Consider the following 13,908-nt stretch of genomic DNA (forward strand, 5'->3'; position numbering starts at 1 on the left):
GGCACGACAGGCTGCCAACAAGCAACAGACGGGTGTGGGGTGAGCCGGGAAGGGGGAGAGTGTTACTCTCATACTGTGGAGATGTGCTAAAGGCCGGAGACGCCATCCTGCTGTTGTCGCTGCTCTTCCGGCCGGGCTGTGGTGGACACGAGAGGGCCAGTGACCACGGTTGGTATGAATCTTGTGAAGCTCTACGGCCTCCTGGACGACATCTTCACTTTTTTTTTTTTGAACTCAGGTAATCACCTGGAAGCTTTTGATTGTTTAGGAAGGACTTAGAGCTGAAGGAGAGAATTCTGGGTGTTTTACTTTCACGTCAGAACCTTGAGTAGACAAGAGGGTTTTTGAGTCGCTGTTCTTCTAAGATAGAAATGAAATTCCATCTCTGTTCTCCTGACAGGGCTGGTGGACGAAGCTATTGATACCAAATCTCTGTTGGATGCTTCTGAGGAAGCAATTAAAAAAGACCTGGACAAGTGTAAAGTAGCCATGGCCAACATCCAGCCGCAGATGTTGGTCGCCGGGGCAACCAGCATCGCCCGTCGGGCCAACCGTATCCTGCTGGTGGCCAAGAGGGAGGTGGAGAACTCGGAGGATCCCAAGTTCCGTGAGGCTGTGAAAGCCGCCTCTGACGAGTTGAGCAAAACCATCTCCCCAATGGTGATGGATGCAAAGGCTGTGGCTGGAAACATTTCTGACCCTGGTAAGCAGTGCCTGGTGTGGTTCACCTCACTTGGGAGGTTACCTCAGGAAGCCGACAGGGTGCCAAGACAACGTGCCCCCACCCTGCCATCACCACATTCTGCGTCTGGGAGCAAACAGTGCAGATCCTTAGTTTGAGAATGCTAGATTAATCTTTTTATGTCCACAAAAAATTATGTCACAGAATATTTTCTGCAGTATTGCCAGGTTCACTGCAAGTTAGTTTCTCTGGACCATCTTTTCTGTGCTTTCTTTGTGGTGTTTGACTAGATGGCTCCTGTCTCTGTTTAGTCATTATTTTGGAAATTGCTCAAAAGAGGTACAAAAACATTTTATCAACCATTTAGCTTATGTAATGGGCATAACTTCTCTTCTGCTTTTCTTAAAATGCTTTTTTCTCTGTAAGACGTTTTCTGTTTCTGTCAAATCTGGAGGACTTAAATTAACCTGTCGATCTCCTCGGTGAATATCCTGATCTTACACCAAAGAATCTGGATTTTCTGTAGCTGAATTGTGAGCACGTTTTCAGTATTACTGAAGATGTTACCACTCCTTTGGTTAGAAACATCTGAAGTCCTTCCTGTTCTGAGCATCCAGTGTGTCTAGCCTATGAGTAGAATCCAGGCAGCGTAAGGGCCTGGGAAGGAAGGGCTGCCCTATTCATCCCTAGTCCAGGCAGGATCCTTCTCCTATCTTCAACCCACTGTCACTAAGGACAGGCTCTGTTTCCTAATTTTCTAGTGGTTCAAGTAGATTTCCTGAATCCCAGGTGACTGGGCATTGTAGCAGCGGCAGCTCAACCTAGGGGTTAACACACTTAATGACGAGTTGAGCAAAGGAGTCGGCAGAAAGATGAGATGTGCTCTGGGGAATGTCTGCCCAACCTGAAACTGACATCTCCCCTGTTCTGAGTTGGGCAGGCTTATCTCTTGACTGCGTCATCACTAGAGAGGTGGTGAGCACCACCTGAGCCCGGAGTGATCACGCCCAGGAACGTCTTGAGTACTTGCTAATCATACAGGCAAGAAGGCCGATTAGCTGGTTTGTGACACTCGTGACTCTGTAGGCCTTATGGCACCTGCCGTGCCCTAATGTCCCTTCCCCTTCAGTCACTGCCTGTGATGCTTCCTGGCAGCTTCACATCCAGCTTTTGTTCATAGAAACCAGTTCTGCGCTGGACAGACAGTGCTCCAGGGCACTGACCTGCCCAGCTGAAAGTGAGGGCGTCTTATGTTTAGGCCTGCAAAAGAGCTTCCTGGACTCAGGATATCGGATCTTGGGAGCTGTGGCCAAGGTCAGAGAAGCCTTCCAACCTCAGGAGCCTGACTTCCCGCCTCCTCCTCCGGATCTTGAACAGCTCCGTGTAAGTAAATTCAGAGTGATGGGGAGAACTGAGCAGAGGGTGCTGGGACTGTAGCAAGAGAGAGGTAAGCTCTGCTCTGGAGCCTCGTTGGCGAGGTGTCTTCGTTTAGCTCTTACCTGAAGCTTAGTCAGGCACGCAAGTTGACTTTCATTCCAAAATCAGTAGAGTCCTACCCCTGTGCTTATGCATGGGGTGTGCTGGGTAGGTGGGGGGTGGCTGTGGGCTTGGCCTGCTGTGACGGGGACTGACTGGAGCAGAGGAGCTGGCTTTGGGAAGTGTGGATGTGACCAGTGATGAGGTCGTTGAACAAATTAATGAGGAGTGGGAAAATGATCTGGTGATGAGGAAATTTTTGGAGGTTCCTGGTTGACAATAGCAAAACTGAGGTGGCTGGACTTTTGTGTACATTCTTCTTTCTTTACTTGACTTTTTTTTTAAGTAGCAGAAGTAATAGTTTTTTTCTTAAATTTATTTTTCTCCAAGTATAATTTAAACTCTTTTTATGTACCCCGAAGTACCATAAATTTATTCTTCCATAGGTAAATGGTTTCGGAGGAGGCTTAGCTGGGCAATATCTTATAGATACAAATCCTAGAATAGGAAATAGTGATGATTGAAACTAACAGTATTGGAAATAGCTGGACTTTGGGAATAGCTTATCAAGTTAAAAATGTGATTTACTTTCCTTGACTTACTTTCCTATGTTTCATGTCAGTAAAAGGTGGACGTTTCTAAGCTGGTTGAGGACAGAATTGAGTCCCTTTACCCAAGCTGAGGCACAGTGTTTCCTGGCCTCCAACGCTCCAGCTTCGTTTGCTTCTTTGTAGCTGGGCTCTTGGTGCCTGGTTAGGGCCAGCAGGAGGGCTGTTCTGGGGCCTGGCTTCTTATGTGATCAACAGATTCATGACACTTAGAATCAAGATCTTAGAGGTCATTTGGTTTAGCTACTCCTCATTGACAGATGAGGAAACTGAGGCCCAGGGGAGAAGTTAGTCGCCTATGCAACTGCCCTTCAACCGTCAGGACAACAAATTAGATCGAACTGTCCCGTAGTGCTGTGCGTGCCTCCCTGGGATACATCCCAAGCTGTAGCTGCTGGCTTCTTGTGCAGAAGCAAGGAAGAAAATACGCATCTGTTGAGATGAAGCAGGTGGTCCCTGTGCTCCGTGTGGGTGGTCTTACATAGAATGAACGTGGGTGGCGTTTCTGGGGATGCTTTTGAGAGGAAAGGAAAGAATTCTAGAGGGGAGTCGTTCTTAGGTTTTACTTACAACCCAGCGATTCTTTCTTAGCTGGCAGATGAGCTTGCTCCTCCCAAACCACCTCTGCCCGAGGGTGAGGTCCCTCCGCCCAGGCCCCCACCGCCAGAGGAGAAGGATGAAGAGTTCCCCGAGCAGAAAGCCGGGGAGGTGATTAACCAGCCGATGATGATGGCTGCCAGGCAGCTCCATGATGAAGCTCGCAAATGGTCCAGCAAGGTAAGTAACGAGGCTTTTCTGGTTGGAAAAGGATGAAGAAGGGCGCGCAGCCCAGGAAGAAGAGTCTGATTGGAAAGTTACCCTCTCTCTGCTTTGGCTCCTGCTGTTGCCAATAACATGACCCTCTTCTTACTTGTGATTTAGTAAGATGTTTGAGAGGAGGTGCCTTTCCTCTGTCCATGCGAGTGTCAGCTCCTGTGACGCTGGAGATTTGGGGTCTTCTAAAAATTGCTTTTCTTTCTCGGGATTGCTGAATGTCTTTAGATGCTCTCTTGCTAATTACCAGCACTCCAGAGGTGAAATAGTCTTCTGTGGGCTCTGCTAGAGTTAGACGAAGTGTTTGCATTTTCCTTCTCTTTTTCCTGAAAGCAAGTAGATTGATGTCTTAGGAGCCATGTGCTTTGTCCTTTTCTCAGATCTTCTTACCCCTCAGTTCAAGACCGCTGCAGGCTAACTCCAGCTGGACACATCCGAGAGTGTAAATATTCACATGGTCGGTGAAATTGGGGATGTTGCAAAAGTCAGGCCCTGTGAAATGCCTTTTGCCTATTTCCCCCTAAATGATGAAAAGTGTGTGGCAGCTTTTCTAGATAAGAGCTAAATATTACTGTTAACTTGGCAGTGAAATATAGTTCTCAGTTTTCAACTGTTTGTAATATGACCTTCTCTTCTAGATCTTTATTCCCACCATTTATTTGCCTTTTCATGCCCTCGGCCATCTCAAGCTCTTGTATTGACTGTAGTCCCCTGGGGACCTTCTGCATGCAGCTGATCTTGGGTTTTTCCAGGCTGGGAAATCGACCTTGGGTTTTAACTCTGTATATTTCTGTGCCGTTAGCTGTGAGCCTAGGTTCTAAGAAGGAATGAATAGTGACCTTGCTGGTGTTGGGCCTGACTGTGGAATTATTTATAATCTTACCTTTCCACCTGGGCGCACACACCTCCAGGACCGTCCGCAGAGTCCCAGTGCGTGTGGAAAGTGGGGTGGAGGTGACAGTGGGGGGTTTTATTTATTTATTTATTTATTTTTTAAAGATTTTATTTATTTATTCGACAGAGATAGAGACAGCCAGCGAGAGAGGGAACACAAGCAGGGGGAGTGGGAGAGGAAGAAGCAGGCTCATAGCAGAGGAGCCTGATGTGGGGCTCGATCCCATAACGCCGGGATCACGCCCTGAGCCGAAGGCAGACGCTTAACCGCTGTGCCACCCAGGTGCCCCTACTCAAAGATTTTAAAATGCAATTTAAATTTCACTACAGTAAACCCAGATATATCGTGTAGCAGGACACAAAATATACATGAATTATAAACAAACTTAAGGGGCAGACAGCATCGGCCTTCATATTTATCCCACTCTGCTGTTTGTGGCCAGAAGTCTTTAGGTCTGACTCTCTGGAGGCTTGGAGCATCAGGGGCTTGCTGACTTTGAGCTGTGAGTCAGGAGCTCCTTGACCCGTGTGTGTTTGGGGGGTGGGGGTGGTATGTGTCTGTTGGTCTGTCTTTGTACACTTTGAGACTCTGCACCCCAGCAGCAGTGAGCTGGCCTCTCCTCTAAGGAATGGGGATGAGTCCCGGTTGAGACAGAGTTTAGGGAAAGGGTTTAGAATGTACCTGAACCCCTCATTTGCCCTGAATTCTCCAACTTTGTCATCACCTTTTGGAGACAGGTTTCCTGTGCAGGATAAGAATTTGAGGAGTGATAGCAACCTCAAATAAAGAGTAAACTCTTACTTCCTCTTGGTTAGAGATGTGTGATACAAAGAACCTGTGTTTAGGGATGCCTGGCCGGCTCAGTAGGGAGAACATGTGACTCTTGATCTCGGGGTCGTGAGAGTTTGAGCCTCACAGTAGGTATAGAGATTAAAAAAAAAATTGTTATTATTATTTTTTTTTAAAAGAAGAACCTGTGTTCACCCTTCTTCATATACATGGTTTGGCTTCATTGAGCCAATTCCTCTTATTTTCTTTCCCCTCTGCCTATTTCAGCATCCGATCACACTGCCTCTTGCCCTGGGCTTTTGGAATTCCTGGTATTAAATCTGTTCTCTCCCCCTCATGGGTCCTGTTCTCTCATGGGCACTGATTTGGGCTCCTCTCAACTCAGCCTTGGTCAGTCGCTATGTTCCTGGGTTACCTGTGAAGTATGTGAGTTCAGGCAGGGGTGAGAAGCCTAGTGTGCAACAGGAGAGAGCTAGGTTGTACCCAGGGAACAGCCTCTGAGTCAGTACTAGCAGTGGATGCAGGGGGAGGTTGGGAGGTGCTGTCTCTGAAGGCCTCGAGGGGAGAGACAGAGCTGGTCTGAAGTGTGGCTTTTCCCCAAGATGGGAAGCTGGGTGAGGCACATTCTGGAGGCTTCTTTCAGCTGGCTGGTTGTGGGCTATTTGGTAAGTCCTCCTCACTCACCAGTGCGTTTGTTTTCTTTGCCTCTTTGCTGGTTTGCTGTCAGTGGCCTCTGCTGTATCATTTTAAATTCTGGGACTTTTCAACTCCTGCTGGAAGTAATGATCTGTGTCTGGCAACTGCAGAGCTGACCCAAGTCACTTCCTGTGTCCTGGAAGACCTAGAACAGTGTCCATAGGAGCCAGCAGGGGGGGATCGCTTTGTTTGGTTCAGAGCAGGCTGTGTGGCTGCATTGATTTTTTTCCCTCTGGATCCCTTTTAAAGGTAATCAGCTACCATTGTTTGGTTGTTTGGCTTCTCAAAAATATTCTGACATGAAAATTATTCTTGGCAAATTTAACTTTGGTGGTAAGTGTATAAAAAAGGAATACCACTTGCTTTCTTGGTTTAAATTTTTCTCTGGAAACCTTTTGGCACTGGAGTGAGTGAGTCTCTTTCTTCCCCTCAATGACAACAGGTGGGGGGCTTGGGCTGGTGCTAGAGGCTGGGAAGTCCCCTTTTGTGGAGTTTGGTTCATCTGGCTTCTGGAGAGATGCCATTTGTCTTTCCCATCCTAGACAAGCTTTGGTTACTAAACCAGCTGATCTCAGCTTTCCCACCCCCGTCCTACTGCTCTTACTAACACTGTCCCTGTTTCTCATCCTTCCTGCCATCGACAAAGCCGGGTAACCGAGCCGCTGAGGTGGGTATAGGTGTTGTAGCTGAGGCAGATGCGGCCGATGCTGTTGGGTTCCCTGTCCCCCCTGACATGGAAGACGATTTCGAACCTGAGCTGCTGTTAATGCCATCCAATCAGCCGGTCAACCAGCCCATTCTGGCCGCGGCTCAGTCCTTGCATCGGGAAGCTACCAAGTGGTCTAGTAAGGTACTGATTAGCACCCCCGGTGGGGCTGCTCCATATGCATCCGGCCATGTGCAGCCTTGACACATTGCATCACTCATGATCTGTGCGAGTCCTGTGAGTCTGAGCGGGGCGGGCATCTGTCTGTCTGCACCTTGTTGTTAGGACTGGCTTCACAAGTTTGATAGGTCTGCTAATGCCAGATTAATTGGATTGCATTTATGTTTTGGGGGGGAGAGAGATGGGGTCACTTTCTGAAAGGATTCCTTTTCTTACTGACCTCGGGGCCACGATTGGAACCTTAAACTCCTTGGGAAGCCGTGGGTCTGTCTCTCAATGACTTGTGGGTCAGGAACCACTGTAGACCATTAAGAGGTCACCTGGCCTGACCGTTGAGCTTTGCCTGCCACCCCCTCCTCTGCTGACCCGTCACGGATGGCTCAGGCAGAGTGGCCCAGGGTGAGAAGCGGCTTTATACGGCAGGGTCTCTGGGGCGGACCGCTTGCTGCCCTGCACTTGGCTGCCTGGCAGATGCTGCCTTAGTGGGAACCCACAGGGAAGGGGCTTCACTGACTGCTTGTCCAGGTGTTCCGGGGGAGGGGGCTGAGGGTGGGGAACGGAGAGCACTCAGGGCTGCAGGATGGGCAGCCCAGAGCGTTGGCCTTGGGGCTGCGCCAGCACTAGTGTGGGGAGTGGAGGAAGAGGGTGATCACTGTTTTCCCTTTGAAGGTAGCATGTTGCAAGAAGAAAGGGTTTGCAGAGTGATGGGCAATAACTAACCCTAGCACTACGCTGTCTTCTAATCAAGTTTATGAATCCTGGAATGATCCCAGGTCTGCACTGGAGGAGATGGGCCCAGACGGCCTTGTCTAACCTGCCCCTGTTCTTGTGACTTCTTCCCATCCCCGTATTCTCTCTGGCCTCAATGACTGCCTGAGATGTCACACGCCTCCCAGCATAGCGATCCGCCACCTCGTGATGCCTGTGGGGGTGTCTCACGGAGTGCCCCGCAGCGTCATGGTTTGTGTGTGCCTCACTGCCTTGTACAGAAAATTGAAAAGCATGAGGGGAAAAATGAGGAGGGCCTGACCTTTTAGGTAGTTTTGAACATTGCCGTTGTTATTTTTCATTGTTAGCAGCCAAGAGATGCACCTTTTGAGGGCATAAAGTTAATTCCTTATACATTTCTTTATTTTGATCCATGAAGGTTTTAATGAACCCGAATGCCCCATCGAAGGTAAACTGCTATGAGCTGGGGGTTCCATGTATAGCTCGACTCGTGATTTTTATTTTTCTGCTCTTAGCTGAAGGTTTCTTTAATTGAAGCCACTTAGCTGAGAGGACTGAAGCATTGATTCTTGGCCTTTCTAAATGTGACAAATTAAAATAACGTGTTCCCTGAGGCTGACAGGACAAATAAGAGGCAGTAGCAGGGAGGGCAGGAGCAGTCTAGGTGAGAAAATAGATCTCTCACCGAGGCTGATCATAGTACTTGGTTTAAATTCTAGCTCCGCAGCAATAGTCCTTGGCTGCTATTTGTAACAAGGGTTAGGGTGAAAAGGATGATTTCAGTGTCTGGTAAGGCTCCTCTGTATTTTTCCCCTCAAGCCAGCTCTCCTGCTTTCCCCCGATAGAAAGGAAAATGCCTGTTTAACCAACGTCTTGGCCCTGTTCTCATTTTTGTTGACATGATTAACTTGGAGATGAAGTGCTTGTTCAGTGCTATGCCGGGGCGCACATGTTCCTTCCAGACTAATCCACAGGTCTTCCTCTTTTCAGTGGGGTGGTCTCTTTCTCTCTCTCTCACTGAGTGCTGGGAGGAGTGCCCTGGCTCACTCTTCTGTCTTCCTGGACTGTCCGTATCACTCAAGAGCAGTCCTTCCCTCCTCACCTTTCAGAGGCTGCTAGAGCAGCAGGCTCCCTCCTCTCTTCTCTGTGCTCCCACTTCCTTCCCTAACTTGGCCACAGTGTGGGCTGAGCTCACATTATATCTTTACTTCTCTCTCTAGGGCAATGACATCATTGCAGCAGCCAAGCGCATGGCTCTGCTGATGGCTGAGATGTCTCGGCTGGTAAGAGGGGGCAGTGGTACCAAGCGGGCACTGATTCAGTGTGCCAAGGACATTGCCAAGGCCTCAGACGAGGTGACGCGGTTGGCCAAGGAGGTTGCCAAGCAGTGCACAGATAAGCGGATTAGAACCAACCTCTTACAGGTACTCGAGAGAAGCGTGCACGTGTGTGTGTGTGTGTGTGTGTGTGTGTGTGTAGGGGGTGTGGGAGGGAGAAAGCAGAAGAGAGAAAACTGGATGAGCAAGGAGGAGGTGGAGGAGCTCTGAAGAAATAGCAGAAAGGGGGAATACATATGTATGTTTGGGAAAGACAGATCAGGAAAATTTCTTTCCTAATCAAATGAAAACATTATAACGCTTCCTTTCTGAACAAAGGGACTATACTGATCCTAGGGAGAAAGCAAGTGGAATCCTGCTGCTGTTTTATTGGATGCCTTCTGCATGCCAGCCTCTGGGAACACAGAGGTGGATAAGTCTTGCCCTCAAAGAGTTTGTGGGCAAGGAAAACATTAGAAACAAGCTAAACTAAGTTTGCTTTTTAGGTATGTGAGCGAATCCCGACCATAAGCACCCAGCTCAAGATCCTGTCCACGGTGAAGGCCACCATGCTGGGCCGGACCAACATCAGTGACGAGGAGTCTGAGCAGGTATGTGTCTGCTGCTTCTGGTTTTTTTCCAGCAGCTTTGGTGCCACTTCATAGCAATTTAATTCAGCTTTGGGGGAAATTTTACCTGTGTCTTGAGTATTCAGTACGTGGAACGGAGTCTGTAACTCTCAGAAGGGCATCTGTGTTGGACAGATGCATCAGAAACTTCGAAGGGGGAAGGAAAGCTCTTGTGCAACTTTCGTCACTTCACAGATTGGAAGTTGAGGCCTGGAGTGAAGTGCCAGTAACACTTGGGACTCTGCTCATTCTTTGTCTCCGTGGAACAGGGGTGACTTCACTCTTGAGGCCTCCAGTGTCTGTTCACTCCTGCCCATTGTGTCTTCATGGCTGGAGAGCACTTGTGTTTCCCAGCTCACTGGGCGAGAAGTACCTCAGGGATGGTGAAGAGTGTCGGCTTTTCAGGGGCATGAGATGGGCATGTGCTGAGGCTGAAATGCCAGCTCAGAGGACGTGCTTCTCTTGGTTTCTTTGACAGACGTTGAAATAAGGATGGCGGGAGGGTTCTCTTAAGGGCTGGCAACCACTCTTTGGAGTCTGTCCTCCTTCGCTGCCTCCTGGAAATGTGGCCCAGGACTATTGGGAAAGCCCTCCTTTGAGCAGCTCTTCCTCTCCTTGTCTCCTCTCTACTAGGCCCTGCTGTGAGCCATACTTCCAATGTCGTCCTACAGTAGGTAGGCGTCTTTTCTTGAACTGCCCAGACAGGCTCAGCAGACACGGGGATGTGTGTGGCACTGTTACTGTATAGGGGAGTTAAAAAAAAAACAGACACAGTTCCTCTCCTCGGGGAACTCACAGGTAGTTTGGGAGACCATCCCTGATCTCAGGCCAGGAGCACCTTGGAGGCTACCATCTGGTCCAGTGGTGCTGCTTTCACTGCCGTGTTTTAATCCAACAGCTCTCACCCTCACCCTCCTCGTACACCGTGGGGATTGGAGCTTCACCCCTAACTTCCATGTATTCTAGGCAGGATTTGGGCACTGGGCTGTTTTCCTGTCATGTGATCTCATCTGCCCCAAGAAAAGGAAGTGGAAGAAACAAAGAAGGAAGGATAGGATGCATAGTTTCAGACTATATCATTTAATTAACCAACACAAATGTATTCTGGGAATATTGACTATGTTCCACCTCATATTCCAATAAAAAAAGATAGAAACTGACAGTGTGGTAGAATGCAAAAACACAGGACTGCAAGTCAGAAGTTTTGAGGCCTCATCCTGATTATTGTGTGAGTTTTGTTGCAAATCTCCGAACCTATCTGGGCCTCAGCCTCTTTGTTGACTGGGTGAAAAGATCAGCTGACCAGGAATTTAAGCCCATAGTTATGTCTCTCAGAGCCGATGAACCCTCAGAAATTGCATTGACAAATTTGACACAAGTGAGCATTTTCCAGGGAAGAATCTATAGACTTCACGAAATCCTCAAAGGATCTGTGGCTCAAAAAGTGTGTGTGTGTGTGTGTGTGTGTGTGTGTGTGTTTTGGTGGCTCAAAAATAGTGAAGAATTGAAAAAAAAAATTACTGAGCCAATGGATCAGTAAGTTCTTTGAGTTTCTATGTTGGAGTACCAGTGTGATCCCAGTCCTGTAAGTTTGTGTGTTTAGGACATTTACTTTTTTGGATTTTCATGGATTTAGAAGATAATTGGTTTGTTCATTTGGTTATTTTTTCATTTATTATTAAAATTAAATATTTATGAAATACTTTTGTGTGCCAGGCACTGTTCTAACACAGGGCACAGCAGTGAGCAAAACTCACAAAAATCACTGCCCTTGTGGAACTTTAACTTTAAATAAAATGAGGTAAAAGATATACAAACTAGGTAAAATTTACATAAAGCATATCAGTACTGATGGGTTTTATGGAGAAAAATGAAGAATTGGAGGATGAGGAATGCTGTCACTTGGGAAGGTGTTTGTGATTTAAAATAAGGTGAGCAGGGAATGCCTCACCAAAGTGACATCTGAGCAAAGATCTGATGGAGGTGAGGGCTGAACCGTGAGGGAAAAGCATTCCAAGTAGAGGGAACAGCAAGAGCCCCAGGCAGGAGCTTTTCTGAAGACCAGGAAAGAGTATGTGCTAGAGGCCGGCCGTGGGTATAGTCATAATCATGGATGTCCTTTTTTGGGTTCTTTTTGGTGCTCCCCCCAACCCACCAGTGATGTGACAAGTACGGGGATGCCAGCTGCAGGTAGGGTGACTGCAGTCCACTCCTAGCTTAGGCTGGTTTTGGAGGAAGGGTCGCATCAGGGACGACGGGTAACAGAGCGTTTCTCTTTCCTTGCAGGCCACAGAGATGCTGGTTCACAATGCGCAGAACCTCATGCAGTCTGTGAAGGAGACTGTCCGAGAAGCAGAAGCTGCTTCAATCAAAATTCGAACAGATGCTGGATTTACACTGCGCTGGGTTAGAAAGACTCCCTGGTACCAGTAGGCACCTGGTCCAACCTGGCTGGCACAGAAACCCCTACTAAACAGAATGAAATGATCTGAGTCCCAGAAGATGCTGAGAATTGCTAGGGGGTTATAAGCCACATCCCGGCCTGACATAACAGAAGGAATGGGGCCTTTTCACTTTAGAAACCATTTATACTCGTCATGGACACTTTGAAATGTTTTTTCGTATAAAGCCTGTATTCTCAAACACAGTTATACTCATGCACACTCTTTCCCAATAGGAAGACTGGGTTTCTAGCCCATGGACTTCACGTAAGCTCAGAATCCAAGACTGAACACTAGCCAGACACCCAGCTCTGCCCTTGTTCCCTAGGGGACAGTTCCTCTTCTGCTTCCTTTTCACTGCTCCCCCCCCCCCCCCTTCNCCCCCCCCCCCCCCATTCTCCCCACCAGGCTCCCAAGACCCAGGGTCCAGGCAAGTTAGTTAAGAAGGAAATCACTGTGCCTCCAAAATTTGTTTTGGGCTTTCCATGTTGTTCCTAACCCTGACTGTGCTATCTGGGTCCTTTTCAGGAGTGAGCTTTGCTGCTACAAGGGAAGGTGGCCTCTGGGGAGCCCCAGCATGTGGGGCCTGGATTCACCTCTTGCCCTTCCCCCAGTTTAATCCCTTCTCATTTCCCACAGTGCAAAACCAAATTTCACTCTCAGGAGGAAATCACAGAATCACGCGATTCTGTCTTTACCTAGCCCCTGAGCAACGTCTGTGCTAGGGAAACTTCCCGTCCTATAGCCCGCCTCGGCCTGTCAAGGTAGCCATCCCACACACTGTGTGTCCTGGTGCTCTCTGCCACGGGAGGGGCAGAGTAGCTGGGCGCGGCCCTGCCCGTCTTCACTGCCTGCAGAGGTCTGTGCTGAGGCCTTACCATTCATTCTTAGCCCTTACTGTTCTTTCTGAGCTGAAATGCTGCATTTAGTTTTTAACCAAATCATGTCTCCAATCCTGGCTTTTGTATTCTTCCCTCATACCCTTCCTCAACAAGATTTTAAAGATATGTGTTTGTTCATTGTAATTTTGAAAGACCCTTTTTATCCTTTTGAAATTCAGTCCTAAGAACTGGTGCTTGCCCCCAGGAATGTTTAATAGAAAGGCAATCCTGTCTGAAGGGCACTTCCTACCTAAGGGAGATTGGTACTTGCAGACTGGAATTCTGGCGCTGTTGGGGATGAATCAATGGGAAATAGTCCTCGGTATATTCCTACCTCCCTTAACCAAGCCCCTGTATCCTCTCCTCCCTCCCAAGTACGAATGCTCGTGAGTAATGGGTATAATATTTAATTATCACCGTAAGTTTCCTATTAGCAAAGTGAGAAGAATTTCTCCTTTTTTGCACTTATCACTGCTGTCTAAGCATTGGCCAGCACACGAAATCCTACTTCTTCCCAAAGCCAGAACTGGATGAGTAAAGGAGTAAGAACCGTTGCCTGAATGTCCTTTCTTCTCACCTCCAGTGTGTATCAAATCCCAACATCAAATGTGTGAAACTTGTCTTCAGTTGGTACTGTACACTCAGGCTTCCTCTGTTTTAACCGATGAATATTATTTTCAAGGCCCTCAGCATATTTGTATAGTTGCTTACCTGATATAAATGCAATATTAATGCCTTTAAAGTATGAATCTATGCCAAAGATCACCTTTTGTTTTATGAAAGATTACTTAGAGGAAATAAGAAAAATCGTGTTTGCTCTCCAGGTTCTTCCAGTGTTTTGAGACACTGGTTTACACTTTATGCTGATGTGCTTTTCTCTAATATCAGTGCTCAAGACACAGTGAAGCAAATTAAAAGAGAAAAAAAAAATCCCTGAAGACTGATTAGAGACATCACCACTAAAAAACTACATTTATAAGCTAGGATTTGTTATACGCAAATATTTTCTGCCTCTTCTTTTGTTCTGTTTAAACAATAAAGTGCATTTGTATAAATAATGCTTTAAA

At 47.6% G+C, this 13,908-nt stretch overlaps 1 protein-coding gene across 2 annotated transcripts in view; it reads left to right on the forward strand.

Moving 5' to 3' along the window:
• VCL (vinculin) overlaps positions 1–13,908 on the forward strand; it is a 106,015-nt gene extending 92,107 nt beyond the window's left edge. The window contains exons 16-22 of one of the 2 annotated variants that reach the window (XM_002920392.4): positions 401–703; positions 1,941–2,065; positions 3,358–3,543; positions 6,606–6,809; positions 8,795–8,998; positions 9,397–9,501; positions 11,806–13,908. In XM_002920392.4, the coding sequence (XP_002920438.1) occupies positions 401–703; positions 1,941–2,065; positions 3,358–3,543; positions 6,606–6,809; positions 8,795–8,998; positions 9,397–9,501; positions 11,806–11,952 (1,274 nt within the window). In that variant the 3' untranslated portion in view covers positions 11,953–13,908. The remainder of the gene's footprint in view (positions 1–400; positions 704–1,940; positions 2,066–3,357; positions 3,544–6,605; positions 6,810–8,794; positions 8,999–9,396; positions 9,502–11,805) is intronic. The other variant, XM_002920393.4, reaches the window with a different exon arrangement.

Source organism: Ailuropoda melanoleuca, chromosome 6 (assembly GCF_002007445.2).
Source record: "Ailuropoda melanoleuca isolate Jingjing chromosome 6, ASM200744v2, whole genome shotgun sequence".
In the NCBI taxonomy this organism is placed as follows: domain Eukaryota; kingdom Metazoa; phylum Chordata; class Mammalia; order Carnivora; family Ursidae; genus Ailuropoda; species Ailuropoda melanoleuca.